This window comes from Argopecten irradians, chromosome 3 (assembly GCF_041381155.1).
Source record: "Argopecten irradians isolate NY chromosome 3, Ai_NY, whole genome shotgun sequence".
Taxonomy (NCBI): Eukaryota; Metazoa; Mollusca; class Bivalvia; order Pectinida; family Pectinidae; genus Argopecten; species Argopecten irradians.
Genome location: NC_091136.1, coordinates 56,051,231 through 56,069,890, shown reverse-complemented (window position 1 = coordinate 56,069,890; position 18,660 = coordinate 56,051,231). Strand labels below are relative to the sequence as shown.

The window sequence follows — 18,660 nt, the reverse complement described above, 5'->3', positions numbered from 1 at the left end:
TTTAAAATCTGGAATATTAAGTCAATAGTACATATCTTGTGCATAACCCTGGAAGAAAAAAAAATCACCTGGTGATATATGCTTTTTATGTGCTTTTTGTGATCAGGGTATACCTAAAATCAATATATAAAAAAATAAACGAAATCCTTCAGAGGAAACCAGAAGGGACCTTATCAGCTTTTATACAGCCTAAAGCAGAAGGGAAAGCAGAAAGAGCAAAACGAACCTGGCAGAAACGACACATCTTCAACATCATCCGACATAGTTACAGAAAATCTAGCTAGTATTCACTGTCTTTGCAACAAAAAGTAGTTTTTTCTTCGAAATGAGAAATCAATGACTTGCGTTGACCGACAGCTACATACTGGAAGCGAAGTTTTAATAATATGTTTACATCTGCAGACTCAGCTTCCGGTAAACAGTAGTCTTAGGTGCGTTCGCTTCGTACGGTGAATGGGCTAATGCATTTACAATTACATGTATTTCAGTGCAATTATTGATTTCAATTCCGCTTTAAAAATATGCATTATTATATTGAATTTGATAAATCCACATGGTTATGTTGGAAATTTTGTAACTCTAAATTATTTCCGATCCCAAAAACCGGAAGTGCTGAACACTAGTCAACCGCCAGAGGGCGCACATTAGGCGGGCAGCTCAAACTGCAAAACAATATGATTTGTGCATTATTGCTGAAAATATAGGTAGGCCTATGAATGACATAATTGATTCAACATGCTACAATATCAGATAAAGCGTTGATCTTTATTTCAGTGCAATTCATATCTTTGAGCAATAAGGCTTACAATGCTAGCAGCGAATTCTAGACGTTCCGGTAAATCTCTAGTAGAATTTTGTAACATAATTTCGTCGTGAAAATAACGCTACCGAAACGACTTTTCTATTTGCAGCTGCTGAACTAAGCCTAGGCTAAGCAGAGTTCAGAAGGCCTACCGTCTGACACTATAGTGTGCACATACATGAATATATTATCATGCGGGGCGGGTGTGTGTGTGTGGGGGGGGGATAACTAAATCGCTGAAATCTCAACTTTTGGTATATTTAAAAAAAAAATCGCATCAATAACCGTCATATGCCAAGATAAAATGCAATTTACTAAAATTTGTGCAGTAGTAGCGTTTGTTACGTAGAACTTGATGCACTTTTCTTAAAGTATTGCATGATTCAAGGATGTATATATAAATCCTTCATTGCATCTATTTTCAATACTTTACAATATGCAAATGAATCTAGAATCTAAGTTTTTAATTTGTGTACTGTTTCATATATTGATTGAATGTATTTTATGCGTAAGTGCTCCTCGGAAGAAGTGTATTTATAGCTTCTGCTATTCATAGCGGCTATTAAAAGATACATTCAATCCATATTATTAGCTCACCTGGTCCAAAGGACCGAGGTAAGCTTATGGGATACCGCAGCGTCCGGCGTCCGTCGTCCGTCAACAATCGACTTCTTCTCCATAACCGCTGGTCGGATTTCAACAAAATTTGACTGGTAGCATCCTTATGGGCTACTAACTGAAAATTGTACAAATGATGGGGCTGACCCCCCGGGGGCCTGAGGGGCGGGGCCAAAAGAGGTCAATTTGGCTATTTCCATATAAACGACTTCTTCTCTGAAACCAAGCATGGGATAGCACCCATAATGCAATGGTAGCATCCTTATAGGGTGGGGATTCAAAATTGTACAAATGATGGGGCTGACCCCCCGGGGGCCTGAGGGGCGGGGTCAAATGGGGTCAATTTGGCTATTTCCATATAAACGACTTCTTCTCTGAAACTAAGCATGAGATAGCACTCATAATGCAATTGTAGTATCGTTATAGGGTGGGGATTCAAAATTGTACAAATGATGGGGCTGACCCCCCGGGGGCCTGAGGGGCGGGGTCAAAAGGGGTCAATTTGGCTATTTCCATATAAACGACTTCTTCTCTGAAACTAAGCATGGTATAGCACCCATAATGCAATGGTAGCATCCTTATAGGGTGGGGATTCAAAATTGTACAAATAATGGGGCTGACCCCCCGGGGGCCTGAGGGGCGGGGTCAAAAGGGGCCAATTTGGCTATTTCCGTATAAACGACTTCTTCTCTGAAACTAAGCATGGTATAGCACCCATAATGCAATGGTAGCATCCTTATAGGGTGGGGATTCAAAATTATGCAAATGATAGGGCTGACCCCCCGGGGGCCTGAGGGGCGGGGTCAAAAGGGGTTAATTTGGCTATTTTCATATAAATGACTTCTTCTCTGCAACTAAGCATGGTATAGCACCCATTATGCAATGGTAGCATCCTTATAGGGTGGGGATTCCAAATTGTGCAAATGATGGGCAGGCCCCCCGGGGGCCCTGAGGGGCGGGGTCAAAAGGGGTCAATTTGGCTATTTCCATATAAACGACTTCTTCTCTGAAACTAAGCATGGTATAGCACCCATAATGCACTGGTAGCATCCTTGTAGGCTGGGGATTCAAAATTTTGCAAATGATAGGGCTGACCCCCCGGGGGCCTGAGGGGCGGGGTCAAAAGGGGTCATTTTGGCTATTTCCATATAAATGACTTCTTCTCTGCAACTAAGCATGGTATAGCACCCATAATGCAATGGTTGCATCCTTGTAGGCTGGGGATTCCAAATTGTGCAAATGATAGGGCTGACCACCCGGGGGCCTGAGGGGCGGGGTCAAAAGTGGTCAATTTCCATATAAATGACTTTTTCTCTGCAACTTAACATGGGATTGCGCTCATAATGCAATGGTTACATCCTTATAGGGTTTGGATTCAAAATTTTGCAAATGATGGGGCTGACCCCCTGAGGGCCTGAAGGGTGGGGTCAAAAGGGGTCAATTTGGCTATTTCCATATAAACGACTTCTTCTCTGCAACTAAGAATGGAAGAGCACTTATAATGCAATGGTAGCATCCTAATAGGGTTGGGATTTGAAATTGTACAAATGATAGGGCTGACCCCGGGGGCCTTAAACGGCAATAGATGCGAGGTCAAAAAGGTCAACTAGGCTACTATTTTCATATAAATTACTTTGTCTCTGAACCTATGTATTGGATAGCATATTTGTATGGTATCAATAGCATCATTGTATGGTTGTGATTCAAAATTCAACTTTGGGAGTCAATTTTGTTTATTTTTCTAATTGTCAGAGTATTGTGATAATTACTAACAAAAAACCAGGTGAGCGATATAGGCCCTCTGGGCCTCTTGTAATCCATAGAATAATTTATGAAAATAAAAATATTGAAAGGTTATTATATTATATTTAAAATTATGACACCCATACACGACGAGAAACGAGATTAATGGAACAGCTTGATGACAAAGTCGTTCCACAACGTTACATTTTCAAGCTTCCGCCTTCCGGTCGCCTTTTTTTTTTTTGCAAATGATAAATGATAAACAAGAAATATGGTTAAAATAAGATTTGATTGACTTATAACAGTAAACCGTAGTTGATTCTATATCAAGAAACACATTAAAGATTTTACATTAAAATATTGCGGGGAAATATTTTTTATTGATATGAAACTGGTGTGAGAATCGTTGTATTCATAGTGTATTCATAATGTTTTCATAGGCAAATGTTTGTTTTTCATCAGTTGGTTGGTTCATATAGAGACGAAACACTCAGAATGTAAATATGGTGAAATAAATGTGATTTGTGAAAATGTTTGGAGAAAGTTCATTTTAAAGTATTTTTATTTATTTTTAGTAACAAATCTGTACTCTAATTGGGGTATAATACTCCAGTTTGGGTATAATAAGCAAGTTAGTGGTTTTCACCAACCTGATCATGACCGGAAGGGTCAGGATGACCTAAAGTCATCATGTTTCGTCCGTTGTTGTGCGCCGTGCATAAACTTTTCACTTTTTGAACTTCTTCTCAAGTTCTACAAGTACGATTTGGCTGAAACTTCCCTGAAATGATCCTGATATGGTCTCGACCAAGTATTGTTATTTTTGGGGTCAATCCAAAATCCATGATGGCCGCCACAGCCGCAATCTTGAAAACACATTTTGAACTTCTCAAGTTCTACCAGTGGGATTCAGCTGAAACTTGCCTGAAATGATTTTGATATGAGCTTGATAAATTGTTACATATCTGGTTGATCCCAAATCCAAGATGGCAGACTACTGTGACACCATATCTTATTAGTTCCCAAATTACTATTGCCAAGGTAGTCAGATGACCCTTGGGCCTCTGGTTTTAAATCATCAAAAGACTATAACTTAGAGTGCGAAGGCTTTCATGAAATAATATAATATGCATTATGCAACCAATCCCACTTATCTATATCAGATTATTGGTCCACACAATATTCTTTGATATACCTTGATTTTAGTTACATCAAGAAATACTAACAATCCGGGTCAAATCTAACTTGACTTTTTTATGCTAGTTACATATAGTGTGACTTTAAAGGAAGTTTCTTCTCTTTTTTTCCCCAGAAAATCAATATAAATTATGGAGGAAGATACAGAGCGGTAAGAGAAGTTTATTTCTTTGAATTCTGGAGTCATTTATTACATTTAAACCTTGAATAATCATGCAGTTACATAGAGTTTTAACATTGGCTATTGTCCCAACTTAGAGATACATGTATGATAATTATGTAGTAAGAAATGGCCATTTAATTCAATACCCTGATTGATTTTTATTTATGTTGTAGATTATATCTTGGTGAAATTTGTCTTTTCTTTCAGGCTTACATTGAACTTGAAACCTAAGAGAAAGTCTTTAAGGAGATCTTCATCTGTGAGTATATATAATTACTGTGTTGTGTTTTAAGGGATGTGTTAGTAATTGATGTAAGACCATTAAACATTTGTATAGGATGCAGTGTTTATAGTGTTTTATTGTTAGTGCCCCCATTATAAAAACTAGGGTTGGATCAAAATACTACCGATACTGTACTCGCTGTATTGTTTCATCTAGCCATCCTATTTTCGTACTTTAGTAATGAATTTCAGTCCAAATTTATCACATAACATATTGTATGCTCTACGCTCCAATACAAGATCTAACTAAACAACTCTGAACCCAGTGCTGAGCCAAACAGTGTGTCGCCTATGAATTCTTTGGTGTGGTTGAATCTCTCAAAAGTATAAACGGAAACTACCGGTATATATTAAATGACTGGTTGGGCTACAGTCCGCTGTCACTGGGTAGCTGCAAGTTACTGGACATAATAATGTATTATGTGTTGAAGACCTGACCGGTTTCATTTTCTAATGAAAACTCCTCAGAGGTAACGAGTTGAGTGTGAGCTCCCCTTTATATATCCTAAGGATAACCGGTAGCCTATAGCCGGTAGCCTGTAGCCATAGCCGGATTCCCGTTTTGGGTAACCGAAGACCATTAGCCGACAGAAAATGGATGGTTGGTGTTAGCCGGTATTGGTAGCCGGTAATGTGGTGTTTCAGCTTCTGCTGGCATGTTGCCAGCGGTGAATAGCTGATATACGGTATCTTTTATTAGAGTACCTGTTAATAATTACAAATGGTGGCTGGCTAGCAAATAGGGGGATGCTTGGAGTTTATATTGTGATAAACTAAGGAATCTCTATTTGTAAGAGGACAAAGGATAATGACTCAACAATATGGATAAAGTAGCTCTGGTAACTCTATATAAAAAAAGCCTTAGCAAAAGTTGCTAAAACCTTTCTTTTTTCTTTAGCAAAAAAGAAATGTTTTTAAGCAGAGCATACTTAGTGCCCAACAAAGAAACTTGTCTTTTTAAAAATTATGATATCTACAATAGCACATAGGGCAACATTTGCAATGCTTTTAATTGCTAAAAGTAAACTAAGAAAATAATAAAAGAACATGATATTTTCATACTGTTCCACTTATTCCTCCCTATTCCTCAAGGCCATAACCAGGCCATTATTTTTTCAGTGTAACACTTGGAATGACAAATGTTTAGGAACTTGAATTCCATCTTGAATCATATGGATTTGATAGCTCAGGTATTTAGAATGAAAAAAGAAATGAAATTACAAATTTATTTTCTTATTCAGCAAAAAATAAAAGGCTTAGCAATAAATGCTAAAACGAATATTTTTATTTTAGCAATTAGTGTCTTCCATTAGCAAAATGCCCAAAATGCTATCCATAGAGTGAGCACAGAGTAGACGATATCTATTACACGATACGCTATACAATGATCTTTCGATTTTATGTTAGAATCCATGTGTTATACAATTGATGATTGACGAGTCATTTCAACGTGTGTTCAAAAGTGTGACAAACACATGAGAAGATTGTGCGTCTAGACTCGTGACAGTAATTGTGGACCCTTGGGTTTTCTATCTGGTGACAAGTCATCGATACTATTCAAATCGATCCTGACCCTTCCTCCTCAACATGTATTATTAGAGGTAGGGAATACAACTGGATAAACCAGTTGCATACATCAGATCGTGTCGGGATCAATGCCTTTGGATAAAACTAGGATTCCCAGTGATTTTATTTATTCTATAAACGGAAACTAGTATATCCCAAGATGTTCCAATTTTATGGCAGGGGTCATGCTGAGGTGAACCAAAACACAGAGTCGACTTAGATCTTGTATTGGAGCGTTTTGTAGAGCATCATAGTGGAGTGGAATTACAAGTCTAATTCTAATTAGATTGGATTTGTTATGTGTTTGTCATAGTGTATGTCTGTTCTGCAAATTTTATAATTTAGATTCTACCTCCAATATTTCTTGTCTTTAGAGTATATATATGTGAGGCAATATGATTGTGATATGTACCAAAACCAAAAATGGACACAAAATTAACATCTAATGACTGATTGCAATTTATAGTATACTAATCATGACTTTGTTAAGTAATGTTCAGTTATTGGATACTAAAACTAGGCTAGCTATCCCTAGTGATTCAATATTGGATAAAAGTCAGGTGACCTGTAATGCAATTTATCGCACCTCGGACAGAAATGTCCCCAAATGATTGGCGGAGAGCCGTCACGTGGTGACCCCCTTATACTTTATAGGGGGTCAGTAAATTTCATTATGGTGCAAGATGGCGGCTGTCGCCCTCGCTTCAAAATTTTAACACATTCTCTTCAAATTAATATACCATTTCTTTACCGTAAAAATATATTTTAGTTATTTTTTTTTGTAAAATTCATTTAAAGATGCTCCACCGCCGACAGAGCATAAATGATATTCATCACTTGAACAATAATGGGTATTTAATAGTGTATATATATGTCTAATTAACAGAAAAAGTAATATAAAATAATGTATTTTGCTTTTGGTGCATGCGCAATCAGTACTTCATTCCATATAGGATATAGTGCCGCGGAATTTTTTCGGGATGCAATTAATTATTTTTTTGTAATTTTAACTTGAAGTAAAATTAGAAGCTCAAACTTTTCAAAGGTTATAATGGTGTAAAGTAAGTAACTTTTGTTACTGAAGAAAAATACTAAATCGCCTGCTCCTGTTTTTGATAGTGAAAATATACCATTTGTCAGCGATGGAGCATCTTTAAAATCGTTTTAATACTTCAAATTAAATGAAACGCATTTTTTAAATACGAGTTGCTTCCCCTACGCCAGTTCGAAAGTTGATGACGCGCTGAAAGTCAAACGTAAGAATTCAAGCGTTTTCTTGACTGCGACCATAAACAAATGGAGGGGTTCGTATCTTAAGATCTATCAACCCTCACTCTACAGCTAATTTATCGGCATTACTTTAAGTGATTATCTCAGCGAGAATGCAGAAATGATCATGAGTCTGCGTTATAAATGTTGGATGGATGTTTGTGTCACTTTTGTTTGTGATGCTTTCAATATACAACCAGTCTGATGTCGCATTGAGGTAGGCCTATTGTGCACCTGGAATGTCGAATTATTGTTGATTTATGAGTTACTCAGTATTGTTCTTCAGGTTCCTTATACAGTTATTTGCAGATTCCGGAAAGAAATACATAAATAAATATGTAGGCCTACTGTAAGCCAAATATTTAAAAAGCGGCGATTGTTGTATACTTCGCCAGCATGGTTCAGGTTTGATACAACGGATTCTTGAGAAAACAAATAGAAAGAAAAGATCTAATGAAACAAATAAATGGTCCTCGATGCGATAAATTCGTTATATAGTCAGTTACTGACCCCCTATAAAGGCATAGAGGGTCAGTAAGAAGTATAGGAGGCTCGGGCTACGCCCTCGCCCCCTATAAATCTTACTGACCCTCTATGCCTTTATAGGGGGTCAGTAACTGACTATATAACTAATAATATAGCATCATTTCTGAAAGTAATGAAATTAAGCAACACTTTATGGTTTGACATTCTTAACTTGTTATATTGTTTTAAATTCCAAAATTTAACTTGAAGATTTTACTTTTATGATTACATTGCTTTTTATGAACTTTGTTGTTCATAAGACTGTCCAATGTTTTACTTATAAAATGGCTTTAGGAAAAGTTGATATAGAATATACATATATATGAACTCTTTCAGATTTTGAAAACCACTGGAGGACCATTACTGGACATTGATCCTAATCAGCAAGTAAGACAGTTTTTTGTACACCTGGTCCGTGATTGAAATGTGTTTGTTTACTAAGTAAGGATGAGGAAATGTATTACTGTTGTATAAGATTATGTCTGGAAAAAAATTAAAAAGTTACAAAAAAAAGGGGTGGGTGGGTCAATTTGGCTATTTCCATGTAAACGACTTCTTCTCTGAAACTAGGCATGGGAGGGCAATCATAATGGAATGGTAGCATCCTTATAGGGTGGGAATTCAAAATTTTTCAAATGATGGGGCCGACACCCCCGGGGGGCCTAAGGGGCGAGGTCAAAAGAGATCAATTTGGCTGTTATATAAACGACTTCTTCTCTGCAACTAAGCATGGGATAGTACTCATAATAAAATGGTAGCATACTTATGGGGTGTGGATTCAAAATTGTTCAAATGATTAGGCTGACCCCCAGGGGGCCTGAGGGGCGAAGGTCAAAAGAGGTCAATTTAGCTATTTCCATATTAACAACTTCTTCTGAAACTAAGCATGGGATAACACTCATAATAAAATGGTAGCATCCTTATAGGGTGGGGATTCAAAATTGTACAAATGATGCAACTGACCCACCCCACCCCCGTGGCCTTAGACGCGGGGCCAAAAGGGTCAATTAGGCTACAATTTTCCTATAAATTACTTCCTCTCTGAAACTATGTATTGGATAGCATATTTGGATGGTATCTATTGCATCATTATATGGTTGGAATTCAAAATGAAACAAATCTTGGGGTCAATTTTGCTAATTTTTCTAATGGTAAAAGTCTTTGTGATAATTACTAAAAATCAGGTAAGAGATACAGGCCCTCTTGATTAACATTCTTATAAAGGTACTTTGTCACATAAGTAATAAAAGATAACCTTTTTCAACGAAAAAAAAATCTGACTTCGGAATTCACACATATATAATATAAAGTTACTTGAAAATATACTGAAAAGGGTATGTGATTTTAATTGGATTCTTCATTCTTACTGTACCTTTAGGTAACATATGTACAATTTCATACCTTGAAACATAAAACCAATATCAAATTTTCCTTGTTTACATGACAGGATGGATGCAGTGTTCCAATCAAGAAATCTAGACCATCTTTATCTAGAAGAGTCAGTTTTGCTAAACTTCTTGAAGTCAAGTAAGTTGTTCAAAGGGGACCCCTAATAATATAAACACTGATTTGAGTTGTGACTGAAAGATTTGAGCTATGAGCAGACCTACTTAAAGTTATCTTTACCTAAATCCTGGTTTTCTGAAGTTACCCTATTTTTCATTGTCAACTAGGCATCACGTTTTAAGATTGTTCAAGTGTACTAGGTGTACTAATGTTATTATACCTCCCCACCCCCCCCCCCCCTCCCAAAAAAAAAAAACAAAGTTAGGGGGGTATACTGGAATCGGCTTGTCTGTCTGTCTGTCTTTCCATAGAAAAAAAATTTGTCTGGACAACTCCTCCTAAACTACTGGACCAATTTTGATGGAACTTGGCAGTATTGTTAAGGACCATTTGAAGATGTGCATGCAGGTTTTAATTTGTCGAAATTTTGGTTATCATGGTAACCAGGTCACTATACACAGGTTGATTTTGTCCAGACAACTCCTATTTAACTACTCGACTGATTTCAATGAAACTTGGCAGTATTGTTGGGGACCATGTGTAGATGTGCATGCATGGTTTTGTTGTTGAAATTTTGGTTGCCATGGTAATCAGGTCACTATGTACAGGTTAATGCAGAAAACTTTAGTCCGTACAACTCCTCCTAAACTACTGGACTGATTTCAATAAACGTGGCATTATTGTTGGGGACCATGTGTAGATGTGTATGCAGGTTTTTGTGTGTTGAAATTTTAGCTCGCCTAGTCCAAAGGACCGAGGTGAGCTTATGCAAAACCGTGGCGTCCGTCGTCCGTCCGTCAACAATCGACTTCTTCTCCACAACCGCTGACCAGAATTTAACAAAATTTGACTGGTAGCATCCTTATGGGCTGCTGACTGAAAATTGTACAAATGGTTGGGCTGATGCCCCAGGGGCCTGAGAGGCGGGGGTCAAAAGTGGTCAATTTGGCCATTTCCATATATATGACTTCTTCTCTGCAACTAAGCATGGGAGGGCAATCATAATGCAATGGTAGCATCCTTATAGGGTAGGGATTCAAAATTGTACAAATGATGGGCCTGACCCCCCGGGAACATAACAGGCGGGGCCAAAATGCCATGGTAGCATCCTTATAGGTAAGGGCTTCAAAATTATACAAATGATGGGGCTGACCCCCTTGGGGGCCTGAGGGGCCAAAAGGGGTCAAATTGGCTATTTTCATATAAACGACTTCTTCTCTGAAACTTAGCATTGACTAACACCCATAATCAAATATTATTGATAGCATCATCATATGGAAATGGATTTAAAATTAAATTAATCGTTTGGTCAATTTAGCTATTTCTGATTGAAAGCATTTTGTGAAATTAGTTTTTGAAAAAATGCAGGTGAGCGATACAGGCGTCTTAGCCTCTTGTTATTGCCATGGCAACCACGTCACAATACACAGGTTAATTTTGTCTGGACAACTTCTCTGACACTACTTTTCAATGAAACGTGGCATTATTGTTTAGGACCATGTGTAGAAGTGCATGCAGGTTTTCATTGCCGAAATTTTGGTGCCATGGTAACCAGGACACTATGTATAGCTAGGTTAAGGTAGAAAACTTTTGTCTGCACATCTTCTAAATTGCTGGATCCAAGAACAAGTCAGACACCTCCAATAAGAGGAGGTTGGGGGTATTAGTCAGACATTGGCTTACAGTTGTAGTTTTTATTAGGTCACCTGAGACGAAGTCTCAAGTGACCTATTCTAGTCGCCTTTTTGTCCGTCGTCGTGCGTCGTCCGTCGTATGTCCGTAAACAATTTACATTTTCAACTTCTTCTCCAAAACTGCTGAAGCAATTTCAATGAAATTTTGCACAAACCTTCTAAGGCATAAGGCCAATCAAAATTGTGAATTATATGGTCCTCACCCCCCAGGGGGCTGTGGGAGGGGCCAAAAGGGGTAAAATTGAGTAAAATTTCAAAAATCTTCTTCTCTACGCACAGATGTGTTAGAATCAAATACTCTTCATAGATAGAAAGGTCTTAAGGTCCTTTACAAAAAGTGATTGTGAATTATATGACCCTGGGGTCTCTAGTTTCCCCCTGGGGAGGGGGTTAAGTTTACTATACTTTATATTGAGAAAACACATTTTTGCGCATTATTTGGTCATTTGTAATAGGAAATGAGTCAAATGTTGTCAGAATTATCAGTATGAGATGGCCATTTAATCCTATTAACAAATTTTCTATGACTGACCCCCAGGGGCCTTAGGGGCGGGGTCAAAAGGGGTCAAATAGGCTAAAACTTCAAAAATCTTCTTCTGAAATTCTGGAAATGGTAGAATCAAATACTTTTCATAAATAGAAAGGTCTTAAGGTCCTTTACAAAAATTGTGAATTATATGACCCTGGGGTCTCACGTTTCCCCCTGGGGAGGGGGTCAAGTTTACTATAGTTTATATAGGGAAAACACATTTATGAGCATTTTTTGCTCAATTTTCATTGGAAACGAGTCAAACTTGGTTAGAATTATTAGCCTGAGATAGCATTTTAATATCATATCCACATTGGTTCTGGCCGACCCCCTGGGGGCAGAGGGGCGGGGCTAAAAAAGGATCAAATAGGCTAAAACTTCAAAAATCTTCTTCTGAAATTCTGGAAATGGTAGAATCAAATACTTTTCATAAATAGAAAGGTCTTAAGGTCCTTTACAAAAATTGTGAATTATATGACCCTGGGGTCTCACATTTCCCCCTGGGGAGGGGGTCAAGTTTACTATAGTTTATATAGGGAAAACACATTAATGAGCATTTTTTGTTCAATTTTTATTGGAAACGAGTCAAACTTGGTTAGAATTATTAGCCTGAGATAGCATTTTAATATCATATCCATATTGGTCCAGGCCGACCCCCTGGGGGCAGAGGGGCGGGGCCAAAAAAGGTCAAATAGGCTAAAACTTCAAAAATATTCTTTTAAAATTCTGGAAATATGGTATAATCAAATACACTTTATAGATGAAAAGGTCTTAAAGTTTGTTTATAAAAATTGTAAATTATATGACCCTGGGATCTCCTGTTTCCCCTTGGGGAGGGGGTCAAGTTTACTATAGTTTATATAGAAAAAACACATTAATGAACATTTTTTGCTCAATTTTCATAGGAAATGAGTCAAACTTGGTTAGAATTATTAGCCTGAGATAGCATTTTAATATCATATCCACATTGGTCCTGGCCGACCCCCTGGGGGCAGAGGGGCGGGGCTAAAAAAGGGTCAAATAGGCTAAAACTTCAAAAATCTTCTAAAATTCTGGATATAGTAGAATCAAATAATTATAGATGGAAAGGTCTTCAGGTGTTTTATAAAAACTGTGAATTATATGACCTTGGGGTCTCACGTTACCCCCTGGGGAGGGGTCAAGTTTACTTTAGTTTATATAGGAAAAACATATTTGTGAACATTATTTGCCCAATTTTCGTAGGAAATTAGTCAAACTTGATTAGAATTATTAGCCTAAGATATAGCATTTTAACATCCATATCCGTCCTCGATGACCCCCTGGGGGACCAGAGGGGCAGGACCAAACAGGGTCAAATTGATTAAAATTTCAAAAAATACCTCTAAGTTCACAGGTTTGATGGAAGCAAATACTCTTCATAGTCTAAAAAGGTCAAATTTATAAATCACTGACCAACTTCAAGACCCAGCATATAGTGTTTATATGTTTCATTATTTGTTTCATTATATATTCTAACTCAGGTGACCGTTAAGGCCCATGGGCCTCTTGTTTAGCATTAAATTGTACTTGTCTGTTGTTTTTCAGAGAATTCCCACGTGATTCACCCCGTAGGTGGTTGGATTCTCCAGGTACAGTGAAATAATTCTACTACCAGGGATCACAATATCTATAGTTTCATGTTTACAAATAGACATTCATCAATGCACTTGTACGGTAAACCTTCGGTTAGTTCGAACAAAATTAAATAAATATTGATGGACCAGTTCGAATTATCCGAAATTAAGCTTCAGGAAAAAATCGTAAGTTCGAACTATCCAAGTTGAATTCGGTAAAAAACAGTTTTGAGTACCGATGTACCTGCCATAAGCAATGTAAGGCAGAAAATCTATAGGAAAAGTATTTAGTTTCCTTAAGATATTATATTCAATAATTTTCTCGTAAACATGAGCAATTAATTTGTGAATTTATAATTAATTGCGTAGCAGAAGCCCATGCATATGTGCACGTGGACAAGGCCCCCAAACAGCACCGTTCACAATCGCAAGGGGCCTAGAATTTACATCGACGTCCGTTAACTTAGATAGAAACTTTTTTTAAACCACAGTAAATCTAGTTAGATCTTTGTTATATTTCGTAAAAAACGTAAAAGAAAGTCCGGTTGCATTTACGAAACTGCTGAAAATATTTGTTTACATTCAGTTCGTAAAATAAGGTCACAATCGCACTGTGAATGTCAGATTGTTCAAAACCCGATTGCATATTGTCTGCTTCTAAAATTACGTAACTAGTTTTAACCTAGTTTAAAAGCTACGTATACTGCGTATCTATTGTTTAATTACCCAACACGTGGATTGTTTTGGCTGGAGCTGAATATGTAATCACACCCACTTGCTGTGACCCAGCGGCTGGCTTTTGATGCTCGCTGTGACACCCCGTAACTGGCCTGCCCAAGCCAGCGTTAGGCACATGTTTACAGGTAATTTAACACCTTGATCGGCTGACTATAGATAGACTGAATGCATATTTTAATGTCGACTTTAACTGATATCTGTATCTAGATTGGACTTAACAAACATTGGCGATTTCTTCCACGTGTTTCCATCAGGTACAGCGAATTTACAGAATTTAAATATACATTGTCGGGGCCTAAGATTAAACATTTGGCCTTGCTGCTTTGTGTACAATATATCGGCATTAATAGTTTTTATTCATGACTTAAAATGTTCATTACTTATCTGTCGTATGGTCATTATAATGATCATTTATACAATCTTTATTCCAAACATCAAAACTGTTGCAATATACAAAATATATCACCATTTTTGGGGGCCCCATTGCGCTGATTTGCCGACAAAAATCTTGCTTTTACGTTCATAATTTGACGTGTTCGAACTATCCAAAATAGGATTGATTATAAAAAGTCAGTGTTCGAACTATCACTAGCTAAAAAATTACCGTTTTTCTGGGAAAAATTGCGTGTTCGAACGATCCGGCGGTTCGAATTAACCGGAGGTTTACTGTATATGCTTAATAGTAATTTGAAAGACAAATACAAATAGTGATCTGGTGTACTCAAAATTATCACAGGTAGTGTTTAGGAAGTAGTGTTTACAGTTGATTAAGTGTGGTGATTTCCTCATGGAACTTTTATTGATGTGCTGAATAATGTCAATGTTTCATATTGAATTATTCTTAAAAGTGTGACAATTTCATAGAATAAAACTATGAAAATTTAGTCAGCTAGCTAGATCTCAAGCAGTTTGGGAATTGGAATTAATTGAATTTTAATAGTATACAAGACACTCAAAATTCTTGTTTTTTTTTATCCAATAGCTCAACCAGAGCCAGTACCAGACACAAGGTATGTTTAAAAATCACTTCTAATGCCAATGTTCCTGATATTGATTGGTGACTAGAGGGAATTCTAGTCATGAGGCAGTACTGCTATAACAACAGCACAGACAGTTGTGTGTGCTGAAGGTGCCAGGTTGAACCCATGGAAGCTTGTGTTGGTTGATACATGGAAATGGGCATTTCAGCTGCAAAGTCCAATAGCTAACTTATGGGGCTTTGCAGATGAGTGTCCACTGGTTTGGGCCCCAGTCTGTGTGGAGTCTGTGTACATCCACTATGTGCAGATTCCACCTGCGCACGCGATACCTGAAGTCACTGTCTTATACTGTTTAATAGATTTCGCTGTGATTTAGTGACACCAACCTTTCAAAAATAAGAGATACCTGTAAGCTATGTTCTACTTTAAATTAACAAAAGTGACATTAGACAGTGCTTAACACATTCGTTTTGTGCAAAGTTCAAGCGGCATATTGTACAAACCCGCTTGCCCGGGCACTATTGCAAATAGTAGCCATGTGTGTAGCCAATCAGAACATAGTATTCTGTCACGTGATGTACTAATGAGCGATAGTGCTACGTACACCTATTGCCAGGGATGATTTCATAAAGGCTTGTGGGTATATATATGTGGGGAATTCGTTAATTAGATGTTCCAGTTTTGTATGTGCAAAATATCTCTTAGCAGGAACCTTATAGATGCATATTGTTATGGAAATTGAGGTTTTAGAAAGTAGTTAGTGAGCACTTAATGCCTCTAATAAGGACGCCAAACATTTTTTGCTGAAAAAAGTCCACTAATTTCATACAATTTTTGTTCCAGATTGTGACAATTTGTCTTTGCAGATGCTAATAAAATACTGTTTCACATTAGTTTGATGCTTAACATATATTTGATCATCTTGTACAAGAACTAAATTTATGACATTGGACAACTTATATAATAAGGACTCTTTGCCAAGTGTTTACACATAGAAACGGCAAGATTGCCATGTTCAAAACAAAACATGTCACTTGAATGTCCCACACACGTATGTTGATGAAGACTAACTGGCAACAACATTTTAGTGATGTCTATACAAGTTTTATGAATAATTACTGTACATCTATGTTAAAGGTTCCTAAATATCAGGAATGTTATCACGTATTAGAGTTGGGCATATATCAAGTTGATACGTAGTCTCCAAGTGTGATACATGTCCTCTGAATCTCTTGTTTCAAATCATATTTTGGAAATATGTAGGAAAAAGGACCAAATTTCATCTTGCATGTGAAGAAAACTTTTGAAAACAATACATTCCCGAAGTCTTGTGAAAATAATAGAAGAATATCACGTAGAAGATAAGCTTTTGTGATTTAAAGGAAGAACATTGAGAAGTATCCTGAGATAAAGGACCTTATATTGACTCTTATTGCTCTGTCACTGGTAAAGATAGATGTTCTAAAGTAGGAACATGAAGATTGGTCAAAACTGAAAAATAAAAAAAAAAAAAAAAATTATTGAGTAATATTCTGACATTGGTTCTATTTCACTTTCCTCTTCAGAAATGACACAGCACCTTTGGCAGTTCCTGCGACACTTGAGCAGGACCAGCAAGTCCAGCATGGTAACTCTTCAACTTATTATTTCATTACTGGTGTAGATTTTGCATATATCTGACAGTACATTAACAAACAAACTAACCATAAGCTAGTATAAATTTTACCAGGAAAATATTTATTGTAATAAATCATGTGATAGGATTTCAAAACTGAAGGCCAACAGTAGCTAGGACAAGCTATTGTATGCCCATGCCAAAATTTTATCATACTGAGAGAAAGATGTTGCTTTTCTAGCATAAATATTTTTTCATATTCAGTCTACTTTTGACAAAGTTAATCACATCCAATTTTAAACTGAAACAATTGGAAAAATCCAATTTTTAAGTGGTACTGATATTTGAAGGTCATTTGAACCGAAGGGTCAGAATGACGTATCCATTGTTTGCGGTGCGTAAACTTTCATTTAAACGACTTCTTCTCAATAACCATAATGTCCAGGGTACTCTGTTTAACTCATATTTGGCCTGTAGCATGCTAGATGAAGGGCTATCAAAGATGTGAAAATGAATGACCTTTACCTACTTTCAAGGTCACAGAGGTTGAATAGGCTTTTTGAACAACTTCTAACAAACCGAGAGGCCCAATATACTCATATTTGGCCTGTAGCATGCTGAGATAAAAGGCTACCAAAGTTGTGAAAATTGATGACCTTGTTCTACGTACTTTCAAGGTCATGGATGTCAAATATTCTAAAATCTTGAATTTTGAACTTTTTCCAAAGTTCTACCTGTGTGATTTAGCTCACTGTGTATTAGCTGAAATTTTCATGAAATGATCCTGACATAGTCTCGAGCAAGTGTTGTTATTTTTTGGGTCAATCTGAAATCCAAAACGGCTGCCACAGCTGCCATCATGAAAATAAAATTACAACTTCTTAAAAAGTTCTACCATTGCGATTTGGCTCAAACTTGCTTAAAATGATCCTGACATTTCTCACATTGTCCTGACAAAGTGTTGTTATTTTTCGGGTCGATTTGAAATCCAAGATTGCCACAGCTGCCATCTTGAAAACACATTTTTAACTTCTTCTCAAGTTCTACAGTGAATTTGTCTGAAACTTGCATGAAATGAACCCGACATGGTCCCGAGGAAATGTTGTTATTTTACAAGTCGAAATGAAATCCAAGATGGTCGCAAACAGCCGCCATCTTGAAAACACATTTTGAACTTCTTCTCAAGTTCTGATATGATCTTGAAAAAGTGTTGTTACATCTCTGGTGATCCCAAATTGAAGTTGGCTACCATGACTACATATTTAATTTATTGCCTATAGCTGCAATATTGTACCTCAAAAGACTTTTAGACGGATAAGGGTTTCGTCTTTAGAGCTAAAATTGGCGCCTATTAATCCTAATGGAGAAAAGTAATGATCGTGCAAATCATTATAAAAACATCTGTATGCATTTTATCTTAATCGTTTTATATCACTTATCTACTAGGCAATTAAACTGAACCGTATAAAATATCAAATTCACAGCGAGACATTATTTTTTCACATATAACTATGATGGTCTTTTTCGAAGGAAAATTATTCGACAAGTCTACAAATTTTGAATTTGACCTCTTGTGAGATGTACGGTAGATATTAAGAATGGTTGTTATGTTTGTTTTGGACAAAAGTATTATATAAATGCATGTTTACGCATAAAATAATTGGAAACCTGCAAAAAAGTATTCAAAATTAAGACTAAGTCTAAACATGTTTTTTCTTCTTTTTTTTTTTAAATTTTTTTTTTATTTTATTTTTTTATTTTAGTGACACATGTTGCAGAAAACCAGCATAGAAGGTAAGAGAAATATTCTTTTTTAATCATTGTAATTATCATAGTGC

At 36.8% G+C, this 18,660-nt stretch overlaps 2 protein-coding genes across 2 annotated transcripts in view; one reads left to right on the top strand and one right to left on the bottom strand.

Annotated features, from left to right (window-relative positions):
- LOC138319155 (endoplasmic reticulum aminopeptidase 1-like) overlaps positions 1-557 on the bottom strand; it is a 44,554-nt gene extending 43,997 nt beyond the window's left edge. The window contains exon 1 of the mRNA XM_069262097.1: positions 227-557. Within this exon, the coding sequence (XP_069118198.1) occupies positions 227-263 (37 nt within the window). The 5' untranslated portion in view covers positions 264-557. The remainder of the gene's footprint in view (positions 1-226) is intronic.
- Positions 558-632: 75 nt separating this feature from the next.
- Positions 633-18,660, top strand: part of LOC138319154 (uncharacterized) — a 47,380-nt gene continuing 29,352 nt past the window's right edge. Inside the window, exons 1-9 of the mRNA XM_069262096.1 lie at positions 633-704; positions 4,476-4,511; positions 4,731-4,782; positions 8,502-8,552; positions 9,613-9,692; positions 13,461-13,504; positions 15,210-15,237; positions 16,773-16,834; positions 18,586-18,616. Of these exons, the coding sequence (XP_069118197.1) occupies positions 4,492-4,511; positions 4,731-4,782; positions 8,502-8,552; positions 9,613-9,692; positions 13,461-13,504; positions 15,210-15,237; positions 16,773-16,834; positions 18,586-18,616 (368 nt within the window). The 5' untranslated portion in view covers positions 633-704; positions 4,476-4,491. The remainder of the gene's footprint in view (positions 705-4,475; positions 4,512-4,730; positions 4,783-8,501; positions 8,553-9,612; positions 9,693-13,460; positions 13,505-15,209; positions 15,238-16,772; positions 16,835-18,585; positions 18,617-18,660) is intronic.